The 26,082-nt window shown below is 53.4% G+C and overlaps 11 protein-coding genes across 11 annotated transcripts; 6 read left to right on the plus strand and 5 right to left on the minus strand.

The window, feature by feature from the left end:
* Positions 1–193: 193 nt before the first annotated feature.
* JCM15063_000772 (uncharacterized protein) lies at positions 194–1,095 on the plus strand (the record flags this gene model as incomplete). Its single annotated transcript, XM_076680666.1, has 4 exons — positions 194–458; positions 536–617; positions 681–729; positions 821–1,095. Coding segments are annotated over 4 exons (671 nt in total), but the record flags the coding sequence as incomplete, so codon positions are not given.
* A 275-nt stretch (positions 1,096–1,370) lies between these two features.
* On the plus strand, positions 1,371–2,757 carry RFA2 (Rfa2p; the record flags this gene model as incomplete). The annotated part of the gene is made up of 8 exons (XM_076680667.1): positions 1,371–1,374; positions 1,446–1,513; positions 1,611–1,718; positions 1,808–1,883; positions 1,949–2,024; positions 2,113–2,269; positions 2,351–2,646; positions 2,742–2,757. 8 exons carry the CDS (start codon positions 1,371–1,373, stop codon positions 2,755–2,757), a joined length of 801 nt encoding a protein of 266 aa, XP_076532159.1.
* Positions 2,758–3,616: 859 nt separating this feature from the next.
* JCM15063_000774 (uncharacterized protein) lies at positions 3,617–5,185 on the minus strand (the record flags this gene model as incomplete). The annotated part of the gene is made up of 1 exon (XM_076680668.1): positions 3,617–5,185. One exon carries the CDS (start codon positions 5,183–5,185, stop codon positions 3,617–3,619), a length of 1,569 nt encoding a protein of 522 aa, XP_076532160.1.
* A 594-nt stretch (positions 5,186–5,779) lies between these two features.
* Positions 5,780–7,891, plus strand: JCM15063_000775 (uncharacterized protein; the record flags this gene model as incomplete). The annotated part of the gene is made up of 5 exons (XM_076680669.1): positions 5,780–5,945; positions 6,013–6,120; positions 6,237–6,319; positions 6,388–7,388; positions 7,459–7,891. The coding sequence occupies 5 exons, from the start codon at positions 5,780–5,782 to the stop codon at positions 7,889–7,891; spliced, it is 1,791 nt and encodes a 596-aa protein (XP_076532161.1).
* Positions 7,892–8,482: 591 nt separating this feature from the next.
* JCM15063_000776 (uncharacterized protein) lies at positions 8,483–12,237 on the minus strand (the record flags this gene model as incomplete). Its single annotated transcript, XM_076680670.1, has 10 exons — positions 8,483–8,558; positions 8,640–9,262; positions 9,350–9,663; positions 9,754–10,030; positions 10,100–10,178; positions 10,256–10,351; positions 10,415–10,423; positions 10,504–11,030; positions 11,095–11,867; positions 11,943–12,237. 10 exons carry the CDS (start codon positions 12,235–12,237, stop codon positions 8,483–8,485), a joined length of 3,069 nt encoding a protein of 1,022 aa, XP_076532162.1.
* An 883-nt stretch (positions 12,238–13,120) lies between these two features.
* Positions 13,121–16,092, plus strand: TEC1 (Tec1p; the record flags this gene model as incomplete). The annotated part of the gene is made up of 4 exons (XM_076680671.1): positions 13,121–13,667; positions 13,739–13,915; positions 13,992–15,993; positions 16,074–16,092. 4 exons carry the CDS (start codon positions 13,121–13,123, stop codon positions 16,090–16,092), a joined length of 2,745 nt encoding a protein of 914 aa, XP_076532163.1.
* Positions 16,093–16,722: 630 nt separating this feature from the next.
* JCM15063_000778 (pirin family protein) lies at positions 16,723–18,056 on the minus strand (the record flags this gene model as incomplete). The annotated part of the gene is made up of 6 exons (XM_076680672.1): positions 16,723–17,022; positions 17,115–17,370; positions 17,457–17,548; positions 17,647–17,775; positions 17,837–17,926; positions 18,006–18,056. 6 exons carry the CDS (start codon positions 18,054–18,056, stop codon positions 16,723–16,725), a joined length of 918 nt encoding a protein of 305 aa, XP_076532164.1.
* Positions 18,057–18,459: 403 nt separating this feature from the next.
* JCM15063_000779 (uncharacterized protein) lies at positions 18,460–19,972 on the minus strand (the record flags this gene model as incomplete). Its single annotated transcript, XM_076680673.1, has 4 exons — positions 18,460–18,462; positions 18,552–18,731; positions 18,791–19,612; positions 19,679–19,972. 4 exons carry the CDS (start codon positions 19,970–19,972, stop codon positions 18,460–18,462), a joined length of 1,299 nt encoding a protein of 432 aa, XP_076532165.1.
* A 306-nt stretch (positions 19,973–20,278) lies between these two features.
* On the minus strand, positions 20,279–21,119 carry MRPS18 (mitochondrial 37S ribosomal protein uS11m MRPS18; the record flags this gene model as incomplete). Its single annotated transcript, XM_076680674.1, has 2 exons — positions 20,279–20,368; positions 20,445–21,119. 2 exons carry the CDS (start codon positions 21,117–21,119, stop codon positions 20,279–20,281), a joined length of 765 nt encoding a protein of 254 aa, XP_076532166.1.
* Positions 21,120–21,254: 135 nt separating this feature from the next.
* JCM15063_000781 (uncharacterized protein) lies at positions 21,255–22,122 on the plus strand (the record flags this gene model as incomplete). Its single annotated transcript, XM_076680675.1, has 3 exons — positions 21,255–21,509; positions 21,573–21,650; positions 21,736–22,122. 3 exons carry the CDS (start codon positions 21,255–21,257, stop codon positions 22,120–22,122), a joined length of 720 nt encoding a protein of 239 aa, XP_076532167.1.
* A 477-nt stretch (positions 22,123–22,599) lies between these two features.
* On the plus strand, positions 22,600–24,833 carry JCM15063_000782 (WD40 repeat domain-containing protein; the record flags this gene model as incomplete). The annotated part of the gene is made up of 6 exons (XM_076680676.1): positions 22,600–22,808; positions 22,939–23,156; positions 23,223–23,302; positions 23,383–24,438; positions 24,529–24,623; positions 24,704–24,833. The coding sequence occupies 6 exons, from the start codon at positions 22,600–22,602 to the stop codon at positions 24,831–24,833; spliced, it is 1,788 nt and encodes a 595-aa protein (XP_076532168.1).
* Between the last annotated feature and the right edge of the window lie 1,249 nt (positions 24,834–26,082).

Below are 26,082 nucleotides of genomic sequence, written 5' to 3' on the forward strand. Positions count from 1 at the left end.
TTAAAAAAAACGGGTTTTTTTACCCACCCCCCCCCCCCCCCCCCCCCCCACCCCCCTGCAGAAACTCAATGTCGACTGCATCGTCAACGCTGCCAATACTACGCTCCGCGGAGGAGGCGGAGGTACGTCTATCCACCTCGTCTTGCATGGCTCGCACTGGACTCTCCTCTCACTATCGTGCTTGTAAATTCAGTCGATGGAGCGATCCACCTTGCTGCAGGTCCCGGACTTCTCAAAGACTGCCTCGAGCTGAAAGGGTGTGACACGGGTCAAACCAAAATGACGGACGGGCACGACCTGTTTGCCAAATTCGTTGCGCACACCGTCGGACCTATATATCTGTCGAAGAAGAGCAAAGACAAGGAACGAGAACTGAGAAGTTGTTATCAAACCGTGTTCAAACTGTGTGTCGACAAGGACATCAAGAGTGTCGCATTCCCGGGTATCTCGACCGGCGTGTGAGCCCCTTTTCTCTCTATCTCTCTCTCGTTTCGCTTCGCAGATCAAAGACTGAATCAGGGTATCTGCTTTTCAGATATGGGTATCCACTTGATGACGCTGCCCGTGTCGCCTGTGACGAAGTGAGAAAGTTTTGCGATTCGGAAGACGGCGACAAGGTAAAGGACATTTCAAGCAATCTTCGTCTCGTTGATATCTGACATTGAAACGATTCCATCCAGATTGATCACATCATCTTTTGCGCGTTCGAAGCCGTCAACGTCGCTTCCTGTGAGTGTCACATGAACCGGATCCATCAGCTGGAAAGAAGGAAAGCAGGTGTTGACTTTTTTGTCCAACTATCCGCCTCTCCTCTCATTAGACATCGACAACATTCCTTCATATTTTCCTCCAGCGAAACCGGAAGCCGAGCCCAGCGTCGAATCACGAAATCAGGCTGAGGAATCGATGCAGGAAGACGCAAGCGGTGACCCTCGAGCAGGCAAGGATGCGGCACCAGATCCAAACCCAAAAGACCTTGAAGGTGGAGGCGGTGCTTCATCCTCTTCCGGCAAAAAAGTCCCGGAGGGGAAAGCGAGCGCGAGGAAGCAAGGCAAGCAGACGCACAAGGCGAGCAAGAAGAAGCGAGTCACCTGACCAGGGAATCGCTGCCGACGATACGCTTGGTCGTCTCTACACCCTTTTTCTTTCTTTTTCTTTCGTTTTCTCGATTTTTCTCGTTTGTAGCTATACTATACCCGTTTGTTTCATGTTGCGCAAAGTAGGATGCAGTCAATTTTGTTCGTGTCTCCATGGTCGGAACGTCAAAAATTGCGCGTACGCGAATCGGCGCGTCGACCGGCCGCGAGGCCTTCATCCTCATCAATCGCTTCGGACCTCAAACCTCGTTATCCAACTAGTTCCAGCACACCATGAGTGAGTTCGACACTTCTAGACCTGTACACGACGCGCTGTGAATCAGCTGACTGTGTGGTCGCCGCCCCCAGGTTACGCTGGAGGTTTCATGGCTGGCTCCCAAGGCTCTCAGGGTTCACCAAACGGAGGTGGGAGCAAGGTCAGTCTCTACACACTACGATCCCTGAACCGCTACACGTTCTTGGAGACTCACTCCTCAAACACTTGTCCTGTTGCTCCCGAACCCGATTTCCTAGAAATCTGGATCGATGGCATTACGACCCGTTACGATTCACCAAGTGTTGAGTGCATCGCAAGCGTTTGGAGACGCGGAATTCATGATTGATGGAGCAGAGTGCAAAGATGCAAGTTACCTGAACTCTCTCCAGAACTTGCCTCTGAACCTTTTTGTGGGAAAAGTGCAACACTCATACTTGCATTGATCCGAAAACAGGTCTCGCTCGTCGCTTGTATCCGAAGTGTAAATCAAACGACTACCCAGGCAACATTCTTGGTCGAAGATGGAACAGGTTGGGAAATCCCTCTCTTTATGATCGAAACCAAACCAGTGGCTGATCAAGTGTTTTGAAAACAGGTCAAATTGATTGTCGAATGTGGATCGAATCGAGTGATCCTGATGTCGATATGGATCCTCGACTAGCTGCTCTCGAGTCAGTTTCTGGACCTTATTTATCAGCTTTGGCTAGTACCGCCTTTCCTCAGTGTCCGCACACTGATCCATTCGGTGAAATTCGGCAGAAACAATCGCTACGTGAGGATCATTGGTTCGATCAAGACTTTTGCCGAGAAACGTCACATCAACGCTCAACGAGTACGGGCGATTGAAGATTTCAACGAGATCAACTTTCACCTGATCGAATGCGCCTACGTGCACAAGTACATTACCCGTGGACCCGTACGTTCTGGAGAAATTTCAATCGAGAGATTGAGAGAGAGGGTCGGGACTGACAATAGCATTTGTTCCTTTGGCAAACAGCCTGGAGGTGGCAACAATACCTCGATGGTGACAGATCGACCGTACGATGGAGCGGGTGGGAACCCGTACACGGCCGACGGAGGAGCTTCGAACGATGCGGCGAGAGACTTGCCTGCAGGACAACGAGCCATCTGGAGGTTCATCAAGGAACAAACGGACGCGGGAGAGGGAGGAGGAGAAGGGATCAACGTTGCCGCGATCGCGAGACACGTCTCGGTCAGTATCGACCAAGTGAGGGACATGATTGCAGGTATGACGGACGATGGTCTACTGTATTCTGGTCTCGATGACGACCAGTTGAGTCGTCTCTCTCTCTCTCTCTCTCTCTCTCTCTCTCTCTTTTCGTTTGCTTTTTCCCGATCGGAGCTGACATGGTGTTTCTCGTTTTCAGCTACATGTGTACCTGAGACCGCTGCTCGTTCCTTCTGCCTCGTTGCTCCTGTCTTTTTTTCTTTCGACTTCTCGTTCTTACCTGGACCCCTCATCCTTTGAGCCTGATACTTTGGGTCCGACCACCTTGTACTGTACCTGTATCAACGAAAACAACCCCAAATGTCTACCTGCACCTTTGCAACAAGCTGAGCGTTACAAAGAACACATTGCAGTACCCGGCATTACTCTTTGACGCCAAAAAAACACAAGAGACCCTTGAGCGAGTTGGGTCCAGTCCCCAGACTTGTCGATCTCTTCCGAGCTATAGCTACTGTCGGAATGGTTTTCGTTTGCGTGGAACCGAAACAGATGCAATTGTTTCCCAAAGTCAACGACAAAGCCCACCTTTTTTTTTCTTTCCTTCCAGAGAGAGCTCAAGCATTCGCTAACAAAGAGCAAAGAGTGTTCACCCAATGTGTATCTAGACCAGACCCAAGTGGTTCAAAGGACGCCGCTGTCGCACACAAGCCCAGCTTGAAGTTGGAACTTTCTCCTGACTGATACCCACTTGCAAGCAAGATATCCAGAGCCAGTGGTACCAATCTGATCTATCCAAGATTGAAACGTTTTGAAAAAAGCTCAAATGATGTAACATGCCAACGATAAGCCTTTTTTTCTTTTGCGTTCCTTGAGCACATTCCTCACAAAAGAGTCTCTCATGCATATTCTACATGGAAACTCTATTTCACTGGCGGATCAAAGCTCGGCAGATGGAAGAGTCAGGTCCGTTGGGTTTTCAAGGCGTGAACGTTTCGAGACGCTCGAGAAGGACAACCCCTCGACTCGGATGGCAGGCATCGGTTTGAATTGTATACATTTTGCAAACGAAGTCATCTAGGACTCGAGAAGGCTCGACAATTTACCCAACAAAGCTTGGTTCCCTCCTTCAGCAGACCTACTTCCCTTCTTGCCTCCCATCCTCTTGGTTGACCCTCCTCTTCGGTTCTCAGTTTCTCGATCCGTCATCAACATTTCCCTCGTTCGAAGCCATTGTTCCTGTTGTTCCTTGTTCCTTCGGTTCTTCTTGCCGGCAACAATGTCTCGAGGTCCTCTCGGGTTGACTCCTAACGATTTCAAACTCGAAGTGATCGAGTTTGGATCCGGGTTGTCAAAGAACGATGACAACCCTTGTGGGATCACTCGGTTGACCCCACCTGAACGGTTCGATGACGGAGCCGAAGCACGAGAACCTTGACGTGAGAGTTCAGGAGGGAGTGAACCCGAGTACGCGGGAGTTCCGATCGGGTGTCTCAATGCCGGAGAATGAGAAGTGTAGTGAGGCGTATCGACGACCGGGTTCAGTTGAATCGGTCTCAACGACAAGAGCGAAGGTTCGTATTCGGCCGTCGCGGGACGGAAACTGGCCGATTTGCGCAACCCAGAAGTTTCGACCGCGGTACGGTTCGCGTACCCGTTCGGGTTGATCGTCGGATTGACCAATCGGAACGTCGCACGTCCCGGTACGTTCGAACGAATCGATGCTGCATCCGGGTAAAACGTCGTCGTTGCGAGTCCTCCAGCGTTTTGAGCGTTGACGGTCGAAACGGTCGACAAGACGGACGAGTACAGTTCGGGACCGGTGCTGAACTTGTACGCCGAGAGGGGTCCTCCGGACGAAGCCGAGCGACCAAACGTGTTGGTCGGAGAAGGTCCCAACAGGCGACCCGGGATCGGAGCGGCGAGGGCAGACTCGAGCGGAGTTGGCGTAGCGTACTGCAATGCGAGGGTCGGGTGGACCATCGGAAGCGGACCCGACGAAGCTCGAGATGCGGGCAGGGTCCGAAGGAAGCGTTCGGCGAGTCGGACGAGGTCGTTCGGGTTGCTCTGAGCGTGAGCGTACAGGTCAAAGTCTTGAACGTCTGCGTTCGGGTTCAGCTTGAGGTGTTCCTCGGCGACAAACTGCTTGAACTCGTCGCGGCGTCCTTCGAGCGAGTTGAGGAACTGGTTGAACTCGTGTTGGGTCATGGTGAGGAAGTTTGGAGTGCGCGACAACGTTGCGCTCGCGTCTTGAGGTTCCGGGATCGCACCTCCTTTGGGTCCAGTCGCGAGGTCGGTAGGAACAAACCTGCTGTGAACCTGGAGGCTGTCCCACTTCTTGCCGTGTTTCGCGTACGCCTCGACCTGAAGTCCGACGCCGGTCTCTTGCCATCGTTTGACATAACTCGCTTCTCGCGTGGCTTTGCGGAACACGGTGCGACCTTCGCGCGAGTCGAGATCCGAGATGCGAACGAAGGGCGAGGTTTTTGTCGTCGCGGCCGGCAGCGGGCGTTTGAGACCAAAGTTTTGACGAGCGAGGTGAGGTGCGGTTGTCGTGTACACCTGGTCAATGTGCGGGTTGTACGCGGCGAGTTTTGAGCGACGCAAGAGCGCCGAGTAGGAAGCGGACGAAGTCGAGGCCGCCATCGATGCGCGCAAGGTTAAGGGTTCCTAGTCGCTGAGCGTCTATCGATGTACTGTACTGCGTGGTCGGAAACGCACTCGCTGACGCAGGAGGGCCGATCGAGCGAGTCGGGTCCGAGTCGGTTTAATCGACTCGAGACTTTTCAAACGTTACTGACCAATTGTAGTTCAAGTGTGAAGGTATTTCCATCTCGCTCGCATCTCGCTCTAGAGGTCTGGTCGCGTCAATGTTGTTAGAAAACACGCTCTGGAGAGTGTAGCGAGGCTGATTACAAGGTCGTACTGGAGGATGTGTCGAACGGGAGCCGCCACGGATTCTTAGCGCGTTTTCCGGCGTCGCGCTCGCATGCAAGTTTGTTGTGTTTCAACCGCTTGTCTTCTCGCCTCTGTCTCTTCCTTTCCCCCGATCAAACGACTCTCACACGGTAGCACCACCTCTCGCAGCGCTCGCTCGCTTCCCTCCGACTTGGTCCGTACTCGCGCGCACCAAGCCACTCGACTCGAGAGCCCACACGCGCGTTCCTCTCGCCGGCGTGCATCCACCCCTGGTTCGATCCTCTTGGCACGCCGCGCGCTCGCCGCACTCGACACACCACCATGAGCGACTCGCACGACGTCATCGCGCGCAATCAGAAGCGCATGTTGCACCACCACAAGCGACAACGGGTCACCGACACGCTCGATTCGACCACGACTCAGAACGCACGCCAGCGCATGCGCTCGAGTGCACTCGCAGCAGCAGCAGCAGCTACCGACACGACCAGTACGGCCCTTCCTCATAGCCGTAGACAGTCAATGAAGTGTTCCTGACTGTATTCTTGTTCCGACAGCAACCGTCTCGCAACACCAACGTCCCTCGTTCTTGACCGCCTCGACCCGCACCACGTCTTTCGCTCCCGTAGCCTCGTCCTCCTCGGTCGCTGTCGTCACTTCGTCCAGTGAGTCGCCCAGCTTCTCTCCTAGCATTCCTCTCGCCACTGGTTGCGCGCGTTTCAACGTGATTGGGTCGCTCTCCGGATGTTTGCTAACTTGTGCACTCGCGGACTTGTGACAGCTTCGACCGCCGATGACGAGATCACCTCGACTTCGACCACTGCCAACACGCGCAATCGAGGCACGACCTCTTCCTCGAGCTCGGTGCGCACGATTCTCTCTCACTTGTCTCGCTTCTACTCCGTTCGCTCATGCTTACTGCATTCATGTAGATTGCTGCGGTCGTTCCCTCTCAGACTGGATTCAACGCTGCCACGGCAACGCCGGTCAATGCCTCGCCTAAATCGAACGAAGCACCTTCGACCTCGCATGGGGGAGCGATCGCGGGAGCCATCATTGCCATCATTGCCGTCCTCGCGATCGGATGCGGATTCTTCGTCTGGCGCAAGCGACGGAACGCTCGTCTCGCACGCAGTTCGGGAACTGGGTTGATCGGGGGAGCAGGAGTCGGAGCTGCATCGGGCGGAGGGTACAAGAAGCAAGACGAAGACGGAGACGCTTGGGATGGACAGGGTAACCAATCGTCGTTTGCTCGCGACGACAGTTCGTTGTTTGGAGGAAGAGAGAAAACGTTCTCGCAAGAGAGCATGCAGAACCCTGGAGCTCAAGGCGCAGGAGGGTACGGTGCCACTTCGTGGAACCAAGCTCCTCCCTCTCAACCGCAACAGCAACAACAACAATTCTACACCGGCGCAAACAACAACACGCAGGATGCTTGGAACCCTGTCTACCCTCCTTCGAACCAACCCTTACCGGCATCGACCGCGAACCTGCTCGGTCACCCGAACAACAACAACAGCAGCAACATGCTTCCAACGGCGTTGGCGGCAGGATCTGCCGGTGCGGCTGGAATCGGAGCTGCTCGATTGCTCGCTGCTCAATCTTCTCGCCCTTCGTCCATGTCTAACTCACACCAATCGATCGAACAACGCGAGTTGCAGCAAGAGCTTGACAATCGTCGACAATCGTTCCTTACCAAGACTCAGCAACCCCTTGCACCGTTCGAAACACCGCAGCAGCAGCAACAACAACAGAGTCCGTTCGGTGACAGCGAGGGTCAGGGCGAGATTAGGATTGTCAAGGGAACATTCGATCCGAGCCTCGACGACGAACTCGTGCTCTATCCTGGTGACAAGGTACAAGTCTTGATGAAGTACGACGACGGATGGGCTCTCGGACTCAACCTGTCTTCAGGCGTTCCTCCCGCGAAAGGGTACGAATCTTTCTCATGTCTTATTTTTTTCTTGCAAAGCTGATTCCTATTTTGATGTTGTTTCGCACAGAGTCTTCCCCTTCGATTGCCTCGGTGAACAAACTACCGCTCCTCTCGCGTCCGAGATTCGCTCCCCAGGTTCTGCCCCTGCCGCTGCCCCTCTTGGCGCGATCGAGCGTTCTCTGTCTCCGATCAACCCTGCCAACATTCCATTGCCACCTCCAACCCCAACGCTCCTGTCGCCCATCAACGAAGATGAACAACCTCCTTCGCACACGACGATCACTTCGAACGGACCTCCTCAATTGGCCCCGTTCGAACGATCCGATTCACCCCTCTCTCCCGACTTCCCACAACACCAATTGAGTGTCCCTTCTAGTCAAACTTCTTCGCCAACCAAGATGAGAACCGACAAGTTGAAACGACACTCGAGTTTGATCGCTTCGAGAGACGCTGATCTCTTTGTCGCACTTGGTGAAGTCCTCGACAAGGAAAGACATTGATCTCTCTCTCTACCCTTTTGATCAGTCCTTCAATCTTGCGGGACTCTTTTTTTCTTTCGACTTTCCAAGTCTAGATTTTCCTTTTTTTACTTGGCCGCTGAGCGGCTCGCCATCGTTTTTCTTTTCTATCTTCTCCCTTGAATCCTCTCGCTTCATCTCGAGTTCCTTCTTGCTCAAATCCCTTTCTTTTGGAACTGCTTTCTCAACCATTCTTATTGTGGCTCTTCTTTGACCTTTTTTCATGGCCCCCCCAACTAGCCAATACCTTGATTTCACTTTTCCCTGTTTCTTTTTTGTGTAATTCTTCCCCCTCTTTTCATCATCTCATTCTCTCTTTTCTCACCTTTCAAATCTGTACCTATCAAACGAATTCATTGCTTCCTTCACAATTTGCTTCGCTGCAACTCTTTCGTTTCTCTCTTTTAAACGAATCGAATCAAAACCAGATCATTCGTGGAACAACTCGTCTTTTCCCGACAAAAGAGGATCTCGAGAAAACAATGAGAAAAAAAGACAACAGGTAAATTAAAAAAAGAAAGAAGAAAGAAAACAAGGGATTGAAGGGAAATATGGAAGATCTGGTTTGATAGATCAGAGCCAGATCGCTCGATACAGAGCATGCGAGAGTTTGTCTACGAGTGGAGTTTGAGCTTTCGCTTCAGCGAGACTGTTTTGGGGGAACAATTTCGGGATGGAACGAGCAGGGTCAGTTTTCAATGAAAAGCTAATTTGAGTCAACTCTACTCACCTTATGATATCTTTCTCTTGAATCCATTCCTCATCGACCGCACCAAATTTCAAAGCTTCTTCTTGAACTTGGTGAACGATCGATTTGACGAGTTCTTTCGCCGTTTGACTTTTCGTACCAGGATGATCGTGTCCATCGCGACTCCTCGAATCGATGATCTGACTCTGTCCATTGTTGGGGTTCGAGATTTTGATCGCGTCACGTTTGAGCGCTTTGAACGCAAAGAAGTGTTCGTCTCTTCGATCGGATCCTTCAACAGCAGTTCCAGGAGTCGCAGTAGTAGGAGTTCCCATCGTCTTGTTCTTCGTAGTTGTCGGAGTTGGGTTCGACGTCGAGATCGCTCCAGGTAGACGTAGAGGTTTCAATCCATTCATCATCGACGCCGACAATCTCGAACCGACGTTCTTGGAAGTGACGCTGTCGCGATCTTTTTGAGGACTCGTCGTTGTTGTTTGGAGTGTGTACGTTCGAACTTTTTCGGTCGCTTCTATCGCAGCGTATCGCAGGATCATCCCGTAGTTCTCCGACACGTTTGAAGTTGAAGCATCGAGTGAAGAGAGGATGTAGGCTCCCGTCTGAATAGACAGGATCGAACCAGTTGGAATTCGAACCGAGCTCACCACCTTGAAAAAGCAGCCAAGACCCTCGATAGCGTCAGCTATTTGTCCGGGCGCATATGAATCGCGATGCGTAAAAGAAAAACACGTTACCTTTTGCAACGTGTATTCGAACTCGACAACGTAGACTGCACGGTTCGAGAGCAGGAAGACTTTTTCCTCGAATTTGCCCCCTCGTCCCGGTCTGATCGTGTCGATTTCGCTCGGAGACAGGAGAGTCCATCCATCGAGTTTGTCCTCGCCTTCCCACAAGACTTCTTTCGCCGAAGTTTCAACCGCTTCTTGTCGAATCTGTGACAGTCGGAGGATCTCTCGGGGATCAGAAGTTTCGAGACGTTCCGAAAATTCTTCAAACGCGTATCGGTTCACTCCGAGGATGTAATCGAGAGACGCCTGCTTGAAAAAGTCTTCGGGGTTTTTGCGAAATTCGAAAAGGATCACATCAGGGCCTTGAAACGAGAAGGTTTTCAGGAGGAATTAGAGGTTAAAGAGCATACCGGTGACCACAGAATTCCCGAGCCGCACGATCGAGTTGGAAGCATCGTTCAATGCTCCGAGGAGATTCCTCTTGCCGGTTCGCGTGAAATCGCCTTTGAGGGCTGAGGTTCCCGCGTACTCTCGACTGATTGCATCACCGTTGTCGGCCCAAAGCGCGTTGAAAGCGACGTCGAGTGCATCGTGCATGCCTTCGGTCTCGCCTGATGCAATACCGAGATGCACGAGATGCCGGTTCAGGACCCAGCGACTGATCGCACTCTGTACGACGTTCGTCCGCTGCAACACCAATGACAAGATAGAATCAGCCATCGGTAGAGCTGTGTGCGGGAGCATACAGGAACTGACATCGAGCGAATCAATGCAGTTGATCCTACAGACTCCAGTCTGGAGCGAGTAGGTCTCTTCGGGTGTCGACCAAAATGTACTGTCCATACGTGTAAGAGCACAAGATCATGAGGATGTTGTCTCTGACTGAACATGAACATCCAGCATGGTACTGACCGTAGCTCTTCAAGGTCATCCCGGATCTTTTGGCCGATCAAATCATCTGCAATCTTGTCGTACTTCATCCCTCTTGTTAAATGATGGAAATCCCATCTAGTCTCGCCCGCAATCTGGTCAGAAGTCTTCGTATAGGCTTCAATCTGAAAGTAAACTCACTCGAGGTACCTGCCCGGACCATCGTCGAGTCAGATCGAGTCAAAAGAAGATGTCCTCATTCAGGCAAAAAGAATGCGAGAGGAACTTACCGCACACGATCTTCGGGTCTGTTCAAGCTCTCGATTCCGCCTCGGAATGCCGCAACGACAGCACCTTCCTTGCCTGTCTGTTCGGCGAGGTTGACGAGCACGAGTCGTCCGTACCGGGACTCGAGTCCATCAATGTGTTTCTCCATGGCTGCATTGGTGTCTTTCGGCGTACGCTCGAGAACCGGAGGAGGTTTGAGCGCCCACGGACTCTGTGACCAGTATGCAGGGATACTGCCTCGAATCTGTACGAACGAACAGTGGTGTTTCGTACCGTCTCGCACGCACGAGACGGTAAATTCGGTCTCGACGAAATTGGCCACTCCTCCACTCGGGTTGATGCCTCGACGTTGGTACCGAAGCCCGGGACGCTCGATCGATCGTCTCGAGATAAGGACGAGCGTGAGGTCGATTGAAGTGGGCGAACTGGGATCGATGCCAGCAGAGAGTGACTCGTACGGTTGCAGAGGCAGCGCGACCGTAACTTCCTGCGCAAAACCTTGTTGCAGAACAAGAATGTAGGAATGCAGCTACATTTTTGAAGCGATCTGTCAGTGACCCAACCCCGGCGTTGAAGCAGTAAAATGTACTGACTCCTGCCGCAACAAACGATGACATGAGGTGAGCGTTGAACCAGAATCGTTTGTCCGCTCGACGCCACAGAGGTAGGTGGTTGAACGAGTCTCCTTTTGACTCTGTCGCCTTGGCTTGCATTGTGCGGGTAATGTCCGCCTCGAACGAAAAGTAGAGCCCGCGGAACGTCCTAATCAACTCGGCGACGAGCTTGTTGTCGAGTTCCCTTTGTGATTCCCTAACATCAGCATCATCTACTTGCGCAGTCGGGTTTGTCGCTTCGACCACGGTCGTCGGCAGCGAGGTAGTGTCGGCGGTGCTCGAAGGCTGAGCCTCGTTCGGGTCACGCGGCGGCTCCTTGGTCGTTTGCGGAGGTGATTCCGAGGAGGGCAGGGAAGATTGGTCAGCTGCGACACTGCCGTCGTGAGACCCCGGTTGCGGGGCTTGAGCACGATTTCTCGAGAAAGCTCGTTGCCAGAACGGTCGTTTTGGGTTCACAACGGGTGCGGCAGGAACCGAATCTGCCTCGACTGCCTCGTCTTCGTCGTCACTCTCCTCGCTGTCACTCGTGTCGGACTGGGGCGCTTTGACAGCTTGCAATGCATTGCCGATCGATTTGACAGATTCGCGGTATCGAGCTTGTCGCGCGGCTTGTTTCGCGAGGACGGGTTGGGCTGCTTCGGGCGAGGCGAGCGGGATGGCGACGAGCGAGCTGACGGTACGAACTTTGCTCGAGTGCTGATCGGGAAGAGTCGCGGCATGGCTCGAGTCGGTGATCAGGATCAGATAGTTGTCTAGCGCAATTGTTACGAGGTCAGGACCGTGCTGGATCGTCTCGGAAGGACTCGTTGATGTGGTTCACGGCATACCTGAGAAACCTTTGAGGAGTCCAGCGATGCCATCCACTTGAATCAACATGTCATCGGGATCGCCGTGGGGGTCGTCCTGCCAGTCGTCGAGCGGCACGGGCGCGTCGGCCCTCCATTCAACGAGTACTGCTGCGCCTCGGTACGAGCCCGTCGCTGCGTCATCGTACGGTCGGACGATCAAGCCTCGCGGGGTTGAGCGAACGGCGAGACTGCGATGAGGGCGGGCCATGGTCGGCGGCACGGTCGAGCTAGCCGGCAGACTACGAGGGTTGGGCCACGTGCTCGGTGTGGGCATCCCTCGCGATTCGAAGCGACGGACACCGTGACAGCTCAACTCTCACACTCGAGACGAGGTGCCTCCACTTTCACACTTCAAATCGATGCCTACGTACACATGAACCAGTCGAGGCCAAGTAGGCAACTTGGGTCGCGAGTGTCTAAGCGCAGGGTACACTTTCGATGACAAAAAACCTGTCCGCTAGGCGACTGCGGACAGTGAGGGTAACGTGACCCTGCTTGGACCTCTCGAAATAACCACACATTTGGAGTCGCCTGTCCGAAGTGCACATTCCTCGGACCTAAAGGTCTATCTCGAGTGTAGAGCCCGTCTCGGCAGGCGATCCTAAGCCAATGCTAATCGGAACCTTGTTTGCACTCGCGGCACGGGCGACGATCGTCGGGCCGCGCTTTTTATCGTCTAAATTCTAGACTTGTTTCCGACTCGCATTCCTTTCGGCCCTCGCTTCTTCTCGTGCTTGTTCGCTCGTGCGTTGCGTTACGCCGAGTCGACTCGGTTCATCGACTCTTCAAGGCGGATCCCCGGATCACGCCCGGAAAACTTTATCGGAGCCTATCCCCCCCGGCCCCTGGCGATTTCATCACTTTCTCACTCGTCCACCTTTCGCCCTCGTTTTCGACAGCGTTCGCCCCGGCATCGACAAACTCGGGCAGTAGGAACAGGTGCGTTGCTCTTTGCAGCTGTAGCTGGGTACGCCCACCCAGTACGAGTTCGCGCTCGGCCGCTTCTCTCGCACGCGTCACGGCGCGTGCAAGCGCTGCGAAATCCGAGTCCGATTTCGACTCTGGGCGCGGCTCGAGGTCGGGTTCGACGGCAGTACTGACATGAACCTGCTATAGACGACAGGCGAGCGCGTTAGACGCGATTACGAGCAGCGACGATGCAGCAACCGTACCCTTCCCCTCCGCCTCCTCTCTCGGGCTCGTATCCGGCTTCGGCGACCATGATGCGCAAACGCACCTTCCAGGACATGCAGCCAGGAGTCTCGTCGAGCCCCGTATACTCGGCATGTGGCAGCTCGCCGTCTTCGGCCCCGTTCCCAGACTACAACTTGCTCTCGTCCCCTGAAACTTCCATCTCGACCATCGCGTCATCTCCCATGAGTCGCAACGCTTCGACCCAATCGTGCTTCAGCACGTTCTCGCCGTCCACATTCGAGCAGAGTCTCGACAACTCGCCGCAGAACTCGTTCTACACCCCCTTCCCTTCCTTCTCGCCCTCGCAAGGGTTCGTCTCGCCGCAGCACGTGAGCGCTGTCGACCGACCGGGCATGAAACGAAGAAAGACGATGCCCGACGTGCACCACTTGTCGCCGACTGGTTCAACCCAGGGATCGCGCGAGTTTGCATCTCCGTTCACCCCGCGAACAGGTGGCAAGGACGGAGAGGACGTGTGGCCCCCCGCGGTGGAAGAGTGCTTCCAGACGGGTGCGCACACTCTTTCTTCTCTGCCAACGACGCGGCTCGGGGAGACTGACGCCTGTTCAAAATCGTGACAGCGCTGCGCTTGCTCCCTCGATTGGGAAGGAAGAAGCTCATCATCCAGGGCAAACCGTGCGGACGCAACGAGCTCATTGCCGACTACATCTTCCGGCATACTGGCAAAACACGGTCTCGCAAGCAAGTGTCGAGTCACATTCAGGTCCTCAAGAACTTGCGGAAAGAGGACGAGGAATGTGAGAACACTTCTCGCTGCACGCACCTCGACGGAATTGGTTCTGATCGGGCCATCGCTCTCGTTGCACTCTCCAGTCATGTTTCTCGTGTCTGATCCAGTTGAAGGCGAAGATCGGTTCCTGCCTGGCAACGCCGAGCTGTTCTTTGGCAAGAACGGTCTCGCATCGCCTCATGCGCCCCCAGTCTTCCTCGAGCGGTCACTGTCGGCGAGCAATATCCCTCATCATCCTCCGATTGACTTGTCGACGAATGTCACCCTGCACGCACTCGCACCTCCCCACCTGCATCGGTCGGACTCGTCTTCGGATGACACTCTGCATTCGCCGTTCAAGTTGCAGCCTTCTCCGACTGGGTTCGCCACGACCCCAACTTCCGGCATCACCCGAGCCTTGCAAGGAATGACCGTCGCTATGTCTCCGACGCCGAGCCCGGCGCCAATCGCTTGTCCGATTGCACCGTCGTCCATGTCCATGATCGCTCGCACGAGCAGCGGAGAGCAAGGGCACGTCTACGCGCAACTTGACGCATCGGAAGGACCCCGACGGACTGTCTACTTGGAAGACCTCCCGTTGTGGGAGAAACGATATGGCTCGATTCCGGCCATGAACGATCACCTGCCGTGCCAATTCCTTCACGTCCATCTACCGCTGTCTATCCCAGGAATCAACGGCACTGCCCTGACTCAGCCCCTCGAAACTCGACTCGAGTTGACATCGATCCAAGCTTTACCGCTTACTGCGATCACGAGTATCTATTGCCACGGCGACCCGGTCATCACGTACGAAGATACGCTCGAACCCGTCCCGCTCGACACCATCTCGAATTCGACGAGCACGCTCGACCACCAATACTGTTACGATGTCTCGTTCGGATCCGATTTTTGGACCATGCTGCTGCGCGGCAATCAAGACGGGTTCAACGAGCCGACACTGCGCAAGTCGTCCAAGGAGCGGCAAGCGATTGCCGACATGCTCCCCGGGTTCTCGGTCGTGCAAGAGTTTGTCGTGCCTGCCGACACCCAGCTCGGGGACGACTCGATCTCGCTCAGCCCTGGAAGCGCGATCGGAGACGTTGTGCTCGTCGTCTTGTACGACCTCGAAGTCAACAAAGGCGCAAGAACCCAGGCCGGCAAGCTCTCGCTCTTGTCTGTGCGGCGGTCGTCCGCAACTCTACCATCCAATGCTCTTTCGCACCCTTCATCTGACGCCACATACACGGACGATCATTACTCACACGAATTGCCGTCTCTCGCCGTTCCGTATCGCTGGCAGTATCTCGCTGAGGAGGTTGATCAAAACGAACATGCCACTGCACTTGATACCGCTCCGTCGCATCATCACACGGCGAGCGCGAACAAACCCAACCTCTCGCTGCACATCCCGCCTCCGCCTCGTTTCGGAACCTCCTCGAGCCTGAGCGCGCTTTCTGGTTCACCGTCGGTCTTCTCGAACGGGCCCATCACGCCGTGGGGTCAGGTCGTACACACGCCAACCCATCCTCCTCCGGTCCTTCCGCCTCTTTCTGCAGTTGCCGACGCTCAGCGTGATCGATCTCGCCTCGAAGCCGCTTGGAGATCGAACGCTAACGCCAACTCGGACAATCGATGGGACCTCGAATCGCCCGCCTTGTTTCCTCCCGCGCCCAACTACTTTGGTCTGTACGGTTCCCGAACTGATTCCGACTCTTACACATCCGGCGAACCTCGAGCGAATCCGACAATCTCGTCGAACCTGCACTCGTTCGCGATGGATCGGAGATTACTGTCAACTCCCGTCATTTCCACTTCGGCTCCATCGAGTCGACCTCGGAGATCCGAGAACCTCTTGCCTCCTCTCCCTTCTCCATCGAGTCTCGCGGCCAACTTTGCAACGGGTTCCACTTCGTACTCGCCTTCGCCGCTATCTTCGTTTGCAGGTGATTCATCTTGTCGACCAGTGGCAACCACCTCGACGATGATGGATCAAGTTGATGTCAAACCTGACGTTAAACCTGACATGTCCTCTCCCGAGAAGAAACCGCTCGCGAGCAAGATGGAACAAGATGCTTTCTTCTCGAGCTTGTTGGGTTCTACCACTCGGTGAGTTGTTTCGATCCTTCTCCTTCTGATCCTTTGTATCTGTGCGCCAAAACTAATTACGTATGTCAACTTTTGATCAGGTATACTGTCACCTCGTAATGATGATCCTCTTTTCTCTCTCTCTCTATCTTGAACTGTTCATAGCTCCTCCTCTCCGATTCGATTTACGCGACAGATACCCTTTTCCCCTCCTCCAATGCTCTCAATCATCTAACCATCTCATCTCTCATTCTCAAGTTTTGTCACCACACTCATCATGTCCTATCACCAATCACGAACCCTCCCTTTAATACCAAGCATTATGAGATTCTTTGACGTTCGAAAGACTCTTTGTTACTCGAACCATCCCATATATCCCAGCTTGTTTGTTTTGTTCTTCTTCTCTCATAACCTGCGGCACCTCCTGTTTTGCAGATAGTATTTCTCTCTCTCTCTCTGCAAGTGTATCCCCCGTCTCGTCCTATTCTTCTCTTGAACTTGTGTCGCGATCTGTCTTGTTTTCCTCCCGCACTACTTTTCTTGGCTATTGTCTCTTTCTCAACACCTGGTTGTGCAAGGGACCCTTTTCTGCCACTCGTTCTCTATCTCTCGTTCTTTCCTCACAAATCTTCTCTGCTACATACACTTCCCCCAAATGAACTACTAGTCTTGATTCTTCATGATTGCTCCAAACGTCAACGGTTTGAAACCTACAAGTGATTTGAAGATTTGGGCCTTTTTTTTTCCTTTTTATCGACCGCCGATTTCACTAGTCCAAGCATGAGCTCCTTCAAATCCATTCTTGCCATACTGATAATCCCTAAAAGCTTCCCGAATCCCTTGTTGAGTATCCATGACGAATGGTCCGTGTTGGACAATCTCTTGATCCAAGGGTTCTCCTGAAACGACTACGAATCGAGTAGGTTCGCCATTGTCGTTGATGGATTCGAGTAGGACTCCGGATGCATTGGGATCGTTTGAAAGGACTGCGGTGTGAAATGCTGGGACTGTCGTTTCTCCAATCTTGAGCGTTCCCGACAATGTATAGATCTGTTGAGAGGAAAAAACGAAGAATAGTGAATCAGAAAACAGGAAACCGATTGGATCCGCGAAATGTATAAAGAAGAAGAAGAGACACGTACGAAAGCATTCCATCCTTGAGGGATCCTTTGAAACGATTGTTCACCAGGTTTCGAAATGGTCCAATCCGAGAACCAACATCCTCCAAGAGGTCGTACTGGACTCGCAACGATTCCTTCTTGATCAGATCCATCCGACTCGCCACAGATCACTTTGACGAGAGTGTTTGCGGTGGGATGTGCAGATGGGATCTCGCTCGCTTTCAACTCTTGGTACGAAGGGTCGACCAGTTTGTGTTGTTTTGGCAAATCGATCCACCTGACACAAACATGTCGACAATCGAAAATGTTAATCGAGGGTTACAATGTGACGGGGACCCTGAATGGGGCTTCCTGTAGACGTACAGTTGCAATCCGAACGGATCTTTCTTGCCAGGTCCATGAATCGGCATTTCAGCGTGCATGATTCCTTTTCCCGCAATCATGAATTGAAGATCCTGTAAAAAAGAAAGAAAAAAACGGAAAAGACGACATGAAGAGAAGAATTAAGCCATGTCATCATAGGATTTTTGTGCGGGGGCTGGGTAGAGCTCACACCAGGTCCGATCTTGCCCTTGTGACCGAGAAAGTCTTCGTGCTCGAATTCTCCTTCAAGCATGTAGGTGAGGGTAGTCATTCCCCTATGAGGGTGGTCTGGGAACCCTGCACCTTCTGCTACCGCAAACTGTGAAGATCACTCGATTCGTGAGCTCGAGACCTTGATAAAGAGGAGGGACGTCACTCACGTTGTCGAGCATGAGGAATGGAGTAAAGTTGCGCAATTGTTGAGTTCCGATAGATCTTCTGACCAATGCACCCGCGCCTTCCGGTGTTTCCTTTTCCGGAAAAGGGGACGAGTTGACCCGGATCAGTTCTAAATAGTGAAGTAGACGAGCGCGAGTAGGAATGACTGACTTTGGCGAGAACGGACTGGATCACGGTGCGAGACACTCGTGGGAGGGACATGTTGAGAGCGTTGGAGGAATGAGTTGATTCGAGATTGACAGGGGCTGGACGAGGAACAGTGGGCGTCGTCGGGGTCGGGATCGAGTTGAGTGAAGGCAGCAAGTTGAAGTACCACGCAACGAACGCAAAGTAGGTCGCCGAGATCAGCAGGGAGCGAGTGAGAGCCACGATGAAAGGTAGAGGACACAAGAAGCGAAGCAAAGGCAGCAGAGTGGTGAGTAGAGCGAGATGATGAGTGAGACGCCCGGATGAGCTGATCCGCGATCCGTGTCACGTGACTTTTTCGTATGGAAAAGGCAACCACCGCTCGCTGCGCTTACTCGGCGCACCTGATTGGGCGGGTGCACAGGGAGCGCTCACAGAGCGTCTATTGAATCGAAACAGGAAGTACAGTCTATACAAGCTACTACCGCACCCAAAACCACGGACAGGGCGAAGAAATTCGTGACAGATCAGCTCGAGCGTGATCATGTCAGCCGAGAGACAGGAACCTACCAGTTCATCTTTCCCGACGACAGATGTCCTCTTGTCGCGTTGGCTGTCATCACGTGCTACCGGGGACAAAGGCGAAGAAATTGCAAGCTGAGGGTCGAGTCCGAGGTATTCCGCAACAGTCAACCTCAAGATCAAGGCCCATGCTTTGATCGTGTCGAGGTCCAACGCGGTGGCATCGTCCTATTGATCCCATGATTTCGTGATTGCCATCTCGGAAGCGAGTAGAGAGCAAAACGTACGGCGAGAGTGTGCCAAACTTGAGGGAATGGCACGCTGATGAGATGCACGACTGGAACTCCACTCTTCAAGAACGGCAAGTGATCATCCTCGATCGTTCCGAACCAACTTTGAGGGCTTTTGCGATCGACAAAGAAGCTCTTGCGTTTCTTGTGCTTGTGTTTGTGCTTGTGCTTGCTTTTGTCTTCTGTAACCAGGTCGTCCTCGTCGGTCCAAAGCAACCCCGCTTGTTCTAGTTTGCGTTCCGAATGCAGAAACTCGTCAAACAACCAACCGGTGGCCGTCCAGAAATTGCGCACGACGGGATCCGGACTTCCCAACAAGTCCAACAGGACCAAATGACTGATCTTGTCGAGGTTCGTCTTCTGTCCGTCTCTGACAGCAGAGTTGTGGTAATTCGGTAACGGTTTCGACCACTCTTCGACGAGGTGTTTCGCACCATAGATCGAATCGGTCGCAGTCCAATCTTGGAATGCTTCCTCTCCATCAAACAAGACAATTTGGAGCGTCTCGTGTTGCTCGCCGCGTCCATTGCCATCGTCGAGACTCCCTTTTTCTCCACCTTGTCGTTCAATTCGATCTCGACGTTCGTTCAACCACGGGGTGAGCGATTCGGCAAGATCGTACAAGAGTGCACACGGAACTGCACTGTCGGTCGCACCAACAAACCCGTACAATGGCGACGTGGTTGGGAAATATTTCGAATCGAGGTGAGCCGACAGGACGAATCGTCGTTTCGCTCGAGGATCGTGAGTAAAGACTAGGTTCGTGAACGTTCGAGTTCCGATCGGAGTCGCAGTCGAGAATGTGTCTTTCTCAACATGCTGTTTGAACCCTCGAGCAAGACCGTTAATAGCTTGTTCACTCGAGGTTTGCAAAGGGAGACTGACCCATCCGAGTCGGGTGAACCGTTGTTCAAACTCGCGTTGCAACCGGGGCAAGTTGGTACTGCCCACCGCTCTCGGTACAAGAACTTGACTCAACAAGCTCTCGGCATCCGTGTAGTCGAGGTTCTTGTCCAAATCCGACAAGTGCACGAGTTGAGTCAAAGTTGAAGTCGATTCGATAGATGAGAAAGTGGGGTTCCGCTTGAGGAGTGAATGAGGTCGTGGTCGTGCAGCATATCCGAACCCAACGAGCAACAGTAGAGTCAGGAACGAGTAAGGTATCCGTGGTGGATACATTGTCGTTGGCGTCCAGGCGTGCGAACCCGGGAAACGCGTTTCGGCGGGACGAAGAATTTATCTGCTGCGCCAAATACGTCGATCCTTGATCACGACCGCCAGGCTTCTCGTGCTCTCTCCAGAAACAAATATCTGGCATGGACATTGTACGGGGAGCCCAAATTTTCTCGGTGTCAGGACATTCTCTCTTATTTTCGTGTTTTCCAAGCAAAGACCTTGAATCGTCTAATTCAATGCATTCAAGCCAAGTATCAAAAGTGACAACTAGCCTGCACCTTAGATGCTGCGAGACAGGGGCAAATCTCGTCAGTTGCGCACAACGTACGAGAAAACGAAAGCGGCTGCAACATACACTCGTCTCTTCTTGGCTCGGGTACCACCAATCTTGAGGGGAGTCTGTTCGTTAGAATTCAATCCCGAGTCAATAACAGAGCGAGACGAACAGCGCCAAACTGAGGAGAAAAGAGCGTACAGCATCCGTGACCCGCTTGACCAAACTTCGTACTTCGTCCCCCTCGGCGCCCATCAAGCTCCTAAACACGGCATCACGCCCTTGTCCGAACCCTTTCCACACGACTTCCAACTCTGTAGGTTTCGGTCCTTTCGCCTTTTGTTTGACCCCTCCACTCAACACTGGGGGTTCGATCAAGTCTTTGATCTTTTGAAACATTTTGAGCGACACTTCGACCGCGGCATCGTACGTGCCTCGGGCGGCACCTTTGTACCCTGCCGAACCGGCCGAAACCCACGCGATCGGGACGTGAGGGTCTTGAGAAGTCGCGTTCGCACCCGCGGGAGAGGTCGACAAGGTCAGGATCGTGTTGTTGCGAGTCGAGAGTACCGACAGTTTGTACGGGTGCGAACGGAACCCAGACGATCTCGGGGACGAGAAGGACGAAGAAGTTGAAGGTGAGGGCACGAACGCGAGTGAATCGCGAGTCGGGCGCGTGGGAGTCTCGGCAGCTGCTCGGAATGCTTCTGGTAGGACACTCGCGCCGGGCAAGGGAGTGACGGCGGCTGGTCGAGCGGGTTCGGATTGACCTTGATCTTGTTCGACGATGGGTTCAACCGGAGTTGTCCGGGTCGCAAACAGACGCGCCGAGCGTACTGAACTAGTCGCTCGCCTTGCTAGTAATGGTTGAAACATGGCGTTTATGAGTGAAGCGAGTTGGGTCAAAGTCGAGAGCGAACGAGCGACTCGCTGGTTCACTCTCTCACGCGCAACCCTCACGCCTGACTCCATTCTGCGATCGGAGGGACCTCTGTGCTCAGAACTTCAGCCATGCCCACCGCCAGGAGAGCTTCGCCAACTCGCGCATGGCCTTCACCCCTGTTCTTCCCTCCTACTCTCGCCCGACTCGCTCAGCCCTCTTCGCGACTCTCGGACGCACCCGCTTCGATCAGACATCGAGACTTGCCGCCTCCTCCATTCGGTGCCACGACGTCAACCGCGCGAGGTGCAACGACTGTGCGCTACAACACTTTGCAAGAAGAATCCGATGCCCTCGACTCGCTCGAAGACGACACAGAGCACCAGGTCCGTATCCACCTTCCTGTCCAGCTCCAATTACAGAAACTGACAGAATGGTATTGCATCCAGGGCGCCGAGATTAAAGAGTTTGGACACAGCTGGTTGATCCCGCTCGGACGCCAAAACACTCATGACGAGGACGAAGGCGTACGCTGCAACTTTGACTCGATTCATTTGTTGCTCGCAGCATCCAATTTTGTGAGACTGATCGATCCCCCTCTTTCATCAACAGTCGCAGTTTTCGACTTCGCCCGCTTTGGGTTCTGGAGTCGCAGGCGCCGGCGCAGGCAATCATCACAACACGTCTCTCGAATTGCCTCTGCCCCCTGCGTTCGAGGTTGATCCTGCACAACCTGAACTTGCTCAACCCACACGGACGAATCCTGCACCTGTCTCTGATCGAGACGAGGCCGAAGAAGGCGGTCCAGTGATCGACCTCGACGCCGAGATCGAAGATGCCGATCTCTCTGAATCTGGTTCTGACCTCGGAACGGCAAGCGATGCGGCGAGTGCGGGAGGACAGCAGTTTGAAGGATCTCCTCGAACGAGCGAGAATGGGACAGAACGAGAACCGAGAACTAGTGCACTCGGAGAACGACAAGAACGTAGTTTCGACTAGTGTTACCACGTCTAGAACCGATGGGTTTCGTTGCATTCTCAATCGTCTGTGATCGAGGCCCAACGCCCTCGAAGGCGTATGTCTGTACATGGACTCTGATGTTGGCAAGAGATAGGGTCATTACAATTGAATATCCTTTACCCTATCATAATGCCTGTTAGAGGCGTTCGCACTCCGGAACGAACATCTAGCTTTACGCCTCCACCTCGCGCAGCATCCTCAGCCAGCTCAGTGACTAGGTCGACGGTTCCTCGGCGTGCTCACTACTACCTGGACCATCGCACCGTTCGTTGGTCACTCAGAGGTTTTTTCACACCGCCTCCACCAGCCCAACTTTTTTTGATCAACTCGGTTCAAAACTTCCGCCTCTCCTCGCCCATACGGTTCACCTAGACTTCTGAATTCGGCCTTGTTTCACACCGTGATCCGAATCGCAGAACCTCTCAACCTCGATCGATCAGATCTCGGAACCAAACCATGACTTCGTTGATCAGTTCCATCTCGTGGATCCCTCGGGGAGCGGCGAAACAAAACCCTACCAAGTACTCGGTCGATGAAGCAGAACTTGAACGTATTGGGCAGTTGGCCAAAGGTCAACTCGAAGGGGCCAAGATTGAATTGGAACTCGCGAAACTGTTGGAAAAGGATGATGGGGACGATGATGGACAAGAAGGAGAATGGGAAGAGTCAGTCTGCTTGTCCCCTTCTTGGTTTTTGCTCTGCCACCCTTCGCCGACCACATTGCGAGGAGCCCGTCTCCCTGCTTCCGAGTCGAGATCTGATCTTTGATTTGTTTGGTTTCCTTTTTGCAAACAGCGAGAACGACAATGAAGATGACGAGGTCAAGGAAGACGAGGAAGATGCCGCGATGGATGTAGAGGAGGAGGGAGAAGGAGAGGAGGATGCTGCGACCACAGCCGCGAAGCAAGCCGCCAAAAAGATCAAGGCCGCAGCGACTGGCAAGCAAGATGAGGACGATGACCTCGCAGCGTACAATCTCGACGCGTACGACGAGGAAGAATCGAAAGGCGCAGGTGAGTCGCCTCCTCATTGGGAAATGAGAACAAAAGGACTATGGATCTGATTCATTCGTATAACAGCCATGGGAGCATTCAGCAACATTAAAGGTTTGACGTACTATGGAAACGCCGAGGACGACCCATACGTCACCCTGGAAGCAGTCAGTTCCAAACTACCACTTGACAAAAAGACCTGACTCGTCACGTACTAATCCTTTTCGGTCTATTTTCTTCTTTCCAGAAACAAGAAGATGAAGAGCTTGAACGGGAAGAGCTCGAGATCCGGCCGACCGACAACCTGATCGTTGCCGCCAAGACTCAAGACGATGTTTCCCAACTCGAGATCTACGTGTACGACGAATCGGAAGAGAATCTCTACGTGCACCACGACCTCCTTCTGCCCGCCATGCCGCTCTGCCTCGAATGGCTCGATTTCTGTCCTGGACGCACGAACGAACAAGGTGAATCGAAAGGCAACTTTGTTGCGGTCGGTACGCTCGATCCCGAGATCGAAATCTGGTCGCTCGATGTCGTCGATGGCCTGTACCCCGATGCAATCCTCGGTCCGCCTCCGAAGGATCCCAATTCACTCCTACCCGCACCCACTTCGTCGATCACCGAATCGTCAATCTCGACTACCGATGCGAACGGCAAGAAGAAGAAGAAGAAGAAGCCCAAGAAGCCCAAAGTCGTTGCCAACGCCGAGTACCACGTCGATTCGATCCTGTCCCTCTCGTGGAATCGATCTCACCGCAACTTGCTCGCGTCGTCCTCGGCGGACAAAACGATCAAACTGTGGGACCTCTCGCGTCCGACTTCGAGTCCGGCACTGCGATCGTTCGACACCCTTCACTCGGACAAGGTGCAATCGGTCGTTTGGAACCCGAAAGAACCGACCGTGCTGTTGTCGGGAAGTTGGGATGGTACTGTAAGAGTGTTCGACAGTCGCGCGCCGGATTCGGGAGTCGGTACCAAAGTCGATTCGGATGTCGAGTGCTTGCGATGGGACCCGTGGGAACCGGCAAACTTCCTCGTCTCGATGGAGAACGGAATCGTTCAGTCGTACGATTCGAGGATGTTGTCGACCGCGAGCAGCGCGAGTCAGGTCGCAAGGGGCAAGAGTCTTTGGACGCTCGCTGCTCACGATGGTTCCGTCTCGAGTCTCGACGTCAACTCGATGGTCAAAGGGTTCATGGTTACGGGAGGTACGGACAACATGGTCAAGGTTTGGAATCTCGAGGACACAAAGGCGGGCAAGAGGAACATCTCGCTCGTGACTGCACGAGATCTCGGAGTTGTACGTCAATTTTCTTTCTGCTTAAGTCGACGGTTCTTTACTATTTCTCTAACCTGATTCGTCTCTTCTTCTTTTTTTGTCGCCGCGCAGGGCAAGGTCTTCTCGGCTTCGTTCTGTCCTGATGACCCGACGACTCTTGCTGTCGCTGGTTCGAAAGCAAACTTGCAATTGTGGGATACCTCGACGTGAGTAGTCCTTCATGCTCTCGCGATTCGCCCTCGCTTGCCCCGTCTCCGAGACTGACTTTTAATTCGCTCTCAACCAGGAATCCGGGTGTGAGGACCGTGTTTGGTGACCGACTCAAGGCGCTCGGCAAAGACTTGACCAAGACTGGAGCTGGTGTCGTTGGTCTTGCCGACGAGGGCGATGAGGACGAGTACTCTGATGAAGATTAGATTCTTCTTCTGCTGCAACAAACCCTGCTTTACTGGTGAGAAGAAAAAACTGAGTAGCGCCACAACTTCTTCTGAGAGGCGATAGAGAGCTTTCGCCTTCAATTGTCAAGATACTTATCAGTTTTGTGAATGGCTCTTATCCACTTGGCTCGAGCTCAGGGCGCATCAGTTGGATCATAGACGACAATTGGTGTCGATAGTGCAGAAGCGCTTGCTTAACTGCGACAGGATTAGCGGACGGACGGAATCCCCTCTGCCGTCGAACGGCACGATCCTCTCGCTCGAACCTGTTCCTCCGTCAGACTACCGCAGATATTCTGGAAAGAGACAGAGAGCAGGGAGAGAACGATTCTGCTATTGCTTTCCTTCTCTTCACTCTACTGTACCCCAGCCGCCCGAATCTTTCGACCATCGGATTAGGGTGGCAAATTACCGACGTCCGTCAGTCTTCTCCCTCTGTCTCTTGGCTGTCTGTCCCCCTGCTGCTCGCTCTCACATCCCCCAATCCCTCTCGTCGTCGTCGTCGCCGCTCTGACTCTTTTGAGCTCCTTGTCAGTCGCCATCACTCACGTTCTCCGTTTACTCTGTCTTCCTTTTCTCACGCCCATGCGCAGTGTGCAGCAACATGGCACCGTGCCCATGGTCTCCAACTGATGGGTCTATCCTGACTCTTGAGATGAGCTCGATCCCATTCTCCTACACATGAGGCACACGCTCACGCGTAGCAGTAGACTAAAGCTTATAGTTTGATGAGGTACTGTGCTGGATAGTACTGAGTTGAATCGGTAGGAGGGACAGGGAGCGAACTGTTGAAGCCGAAAGAGCGTACGCTGCATTTTCAACGTGCTCGCTTTTTCGCTTTATGCTTGCTCCCTCTCTGCCCTGCCGATTCAACTCGGCCCTTTCCAGCCCTGTACCTCGTCAAGCTATTGGCTGTAGTTTACTTCTGGATCAGCGTGCGCTCAATGAGTAGAGAACGGGCTCAAGCTCGAAACTCGGCGCTCTCCGAAGCCCCTCTCTCACGTAAGTGGTAAGATCTCGCTGGTGCAATCACTCACCACCCCACGCACACCATGTGTTTGTGAGAGGTCCGGTCCAGCACATGTTTCCGTGCTCGGACACCTTTCTTCTCCTCGCACGGCTTCATGCTTTTGCGTTTGCTCTTCTCTCGATGCTTGCCCGGGAGCTGACGTGGATTGCGGGCACAACTACCGAGCAGCAATGGAAGACGGGTGGTTAATCGATGCCA

The sequence above is a fragment of the Sporobolomyces koalae genome (assembly GCF_050403365.1).
Source record: "Sporobolomyces koalae JCM15063 DNA, S_koalae_JCM15063T_v1_ctg43, whole genome shotgun sequence".
Lineage (NCBI taxonomy): Eukaryota > Fungi > Basidiomycota > Microbotryomycetes > Sporidiobolales > Sporidiobolaceae > Sporobolomyces > Sporobolomyces koalae.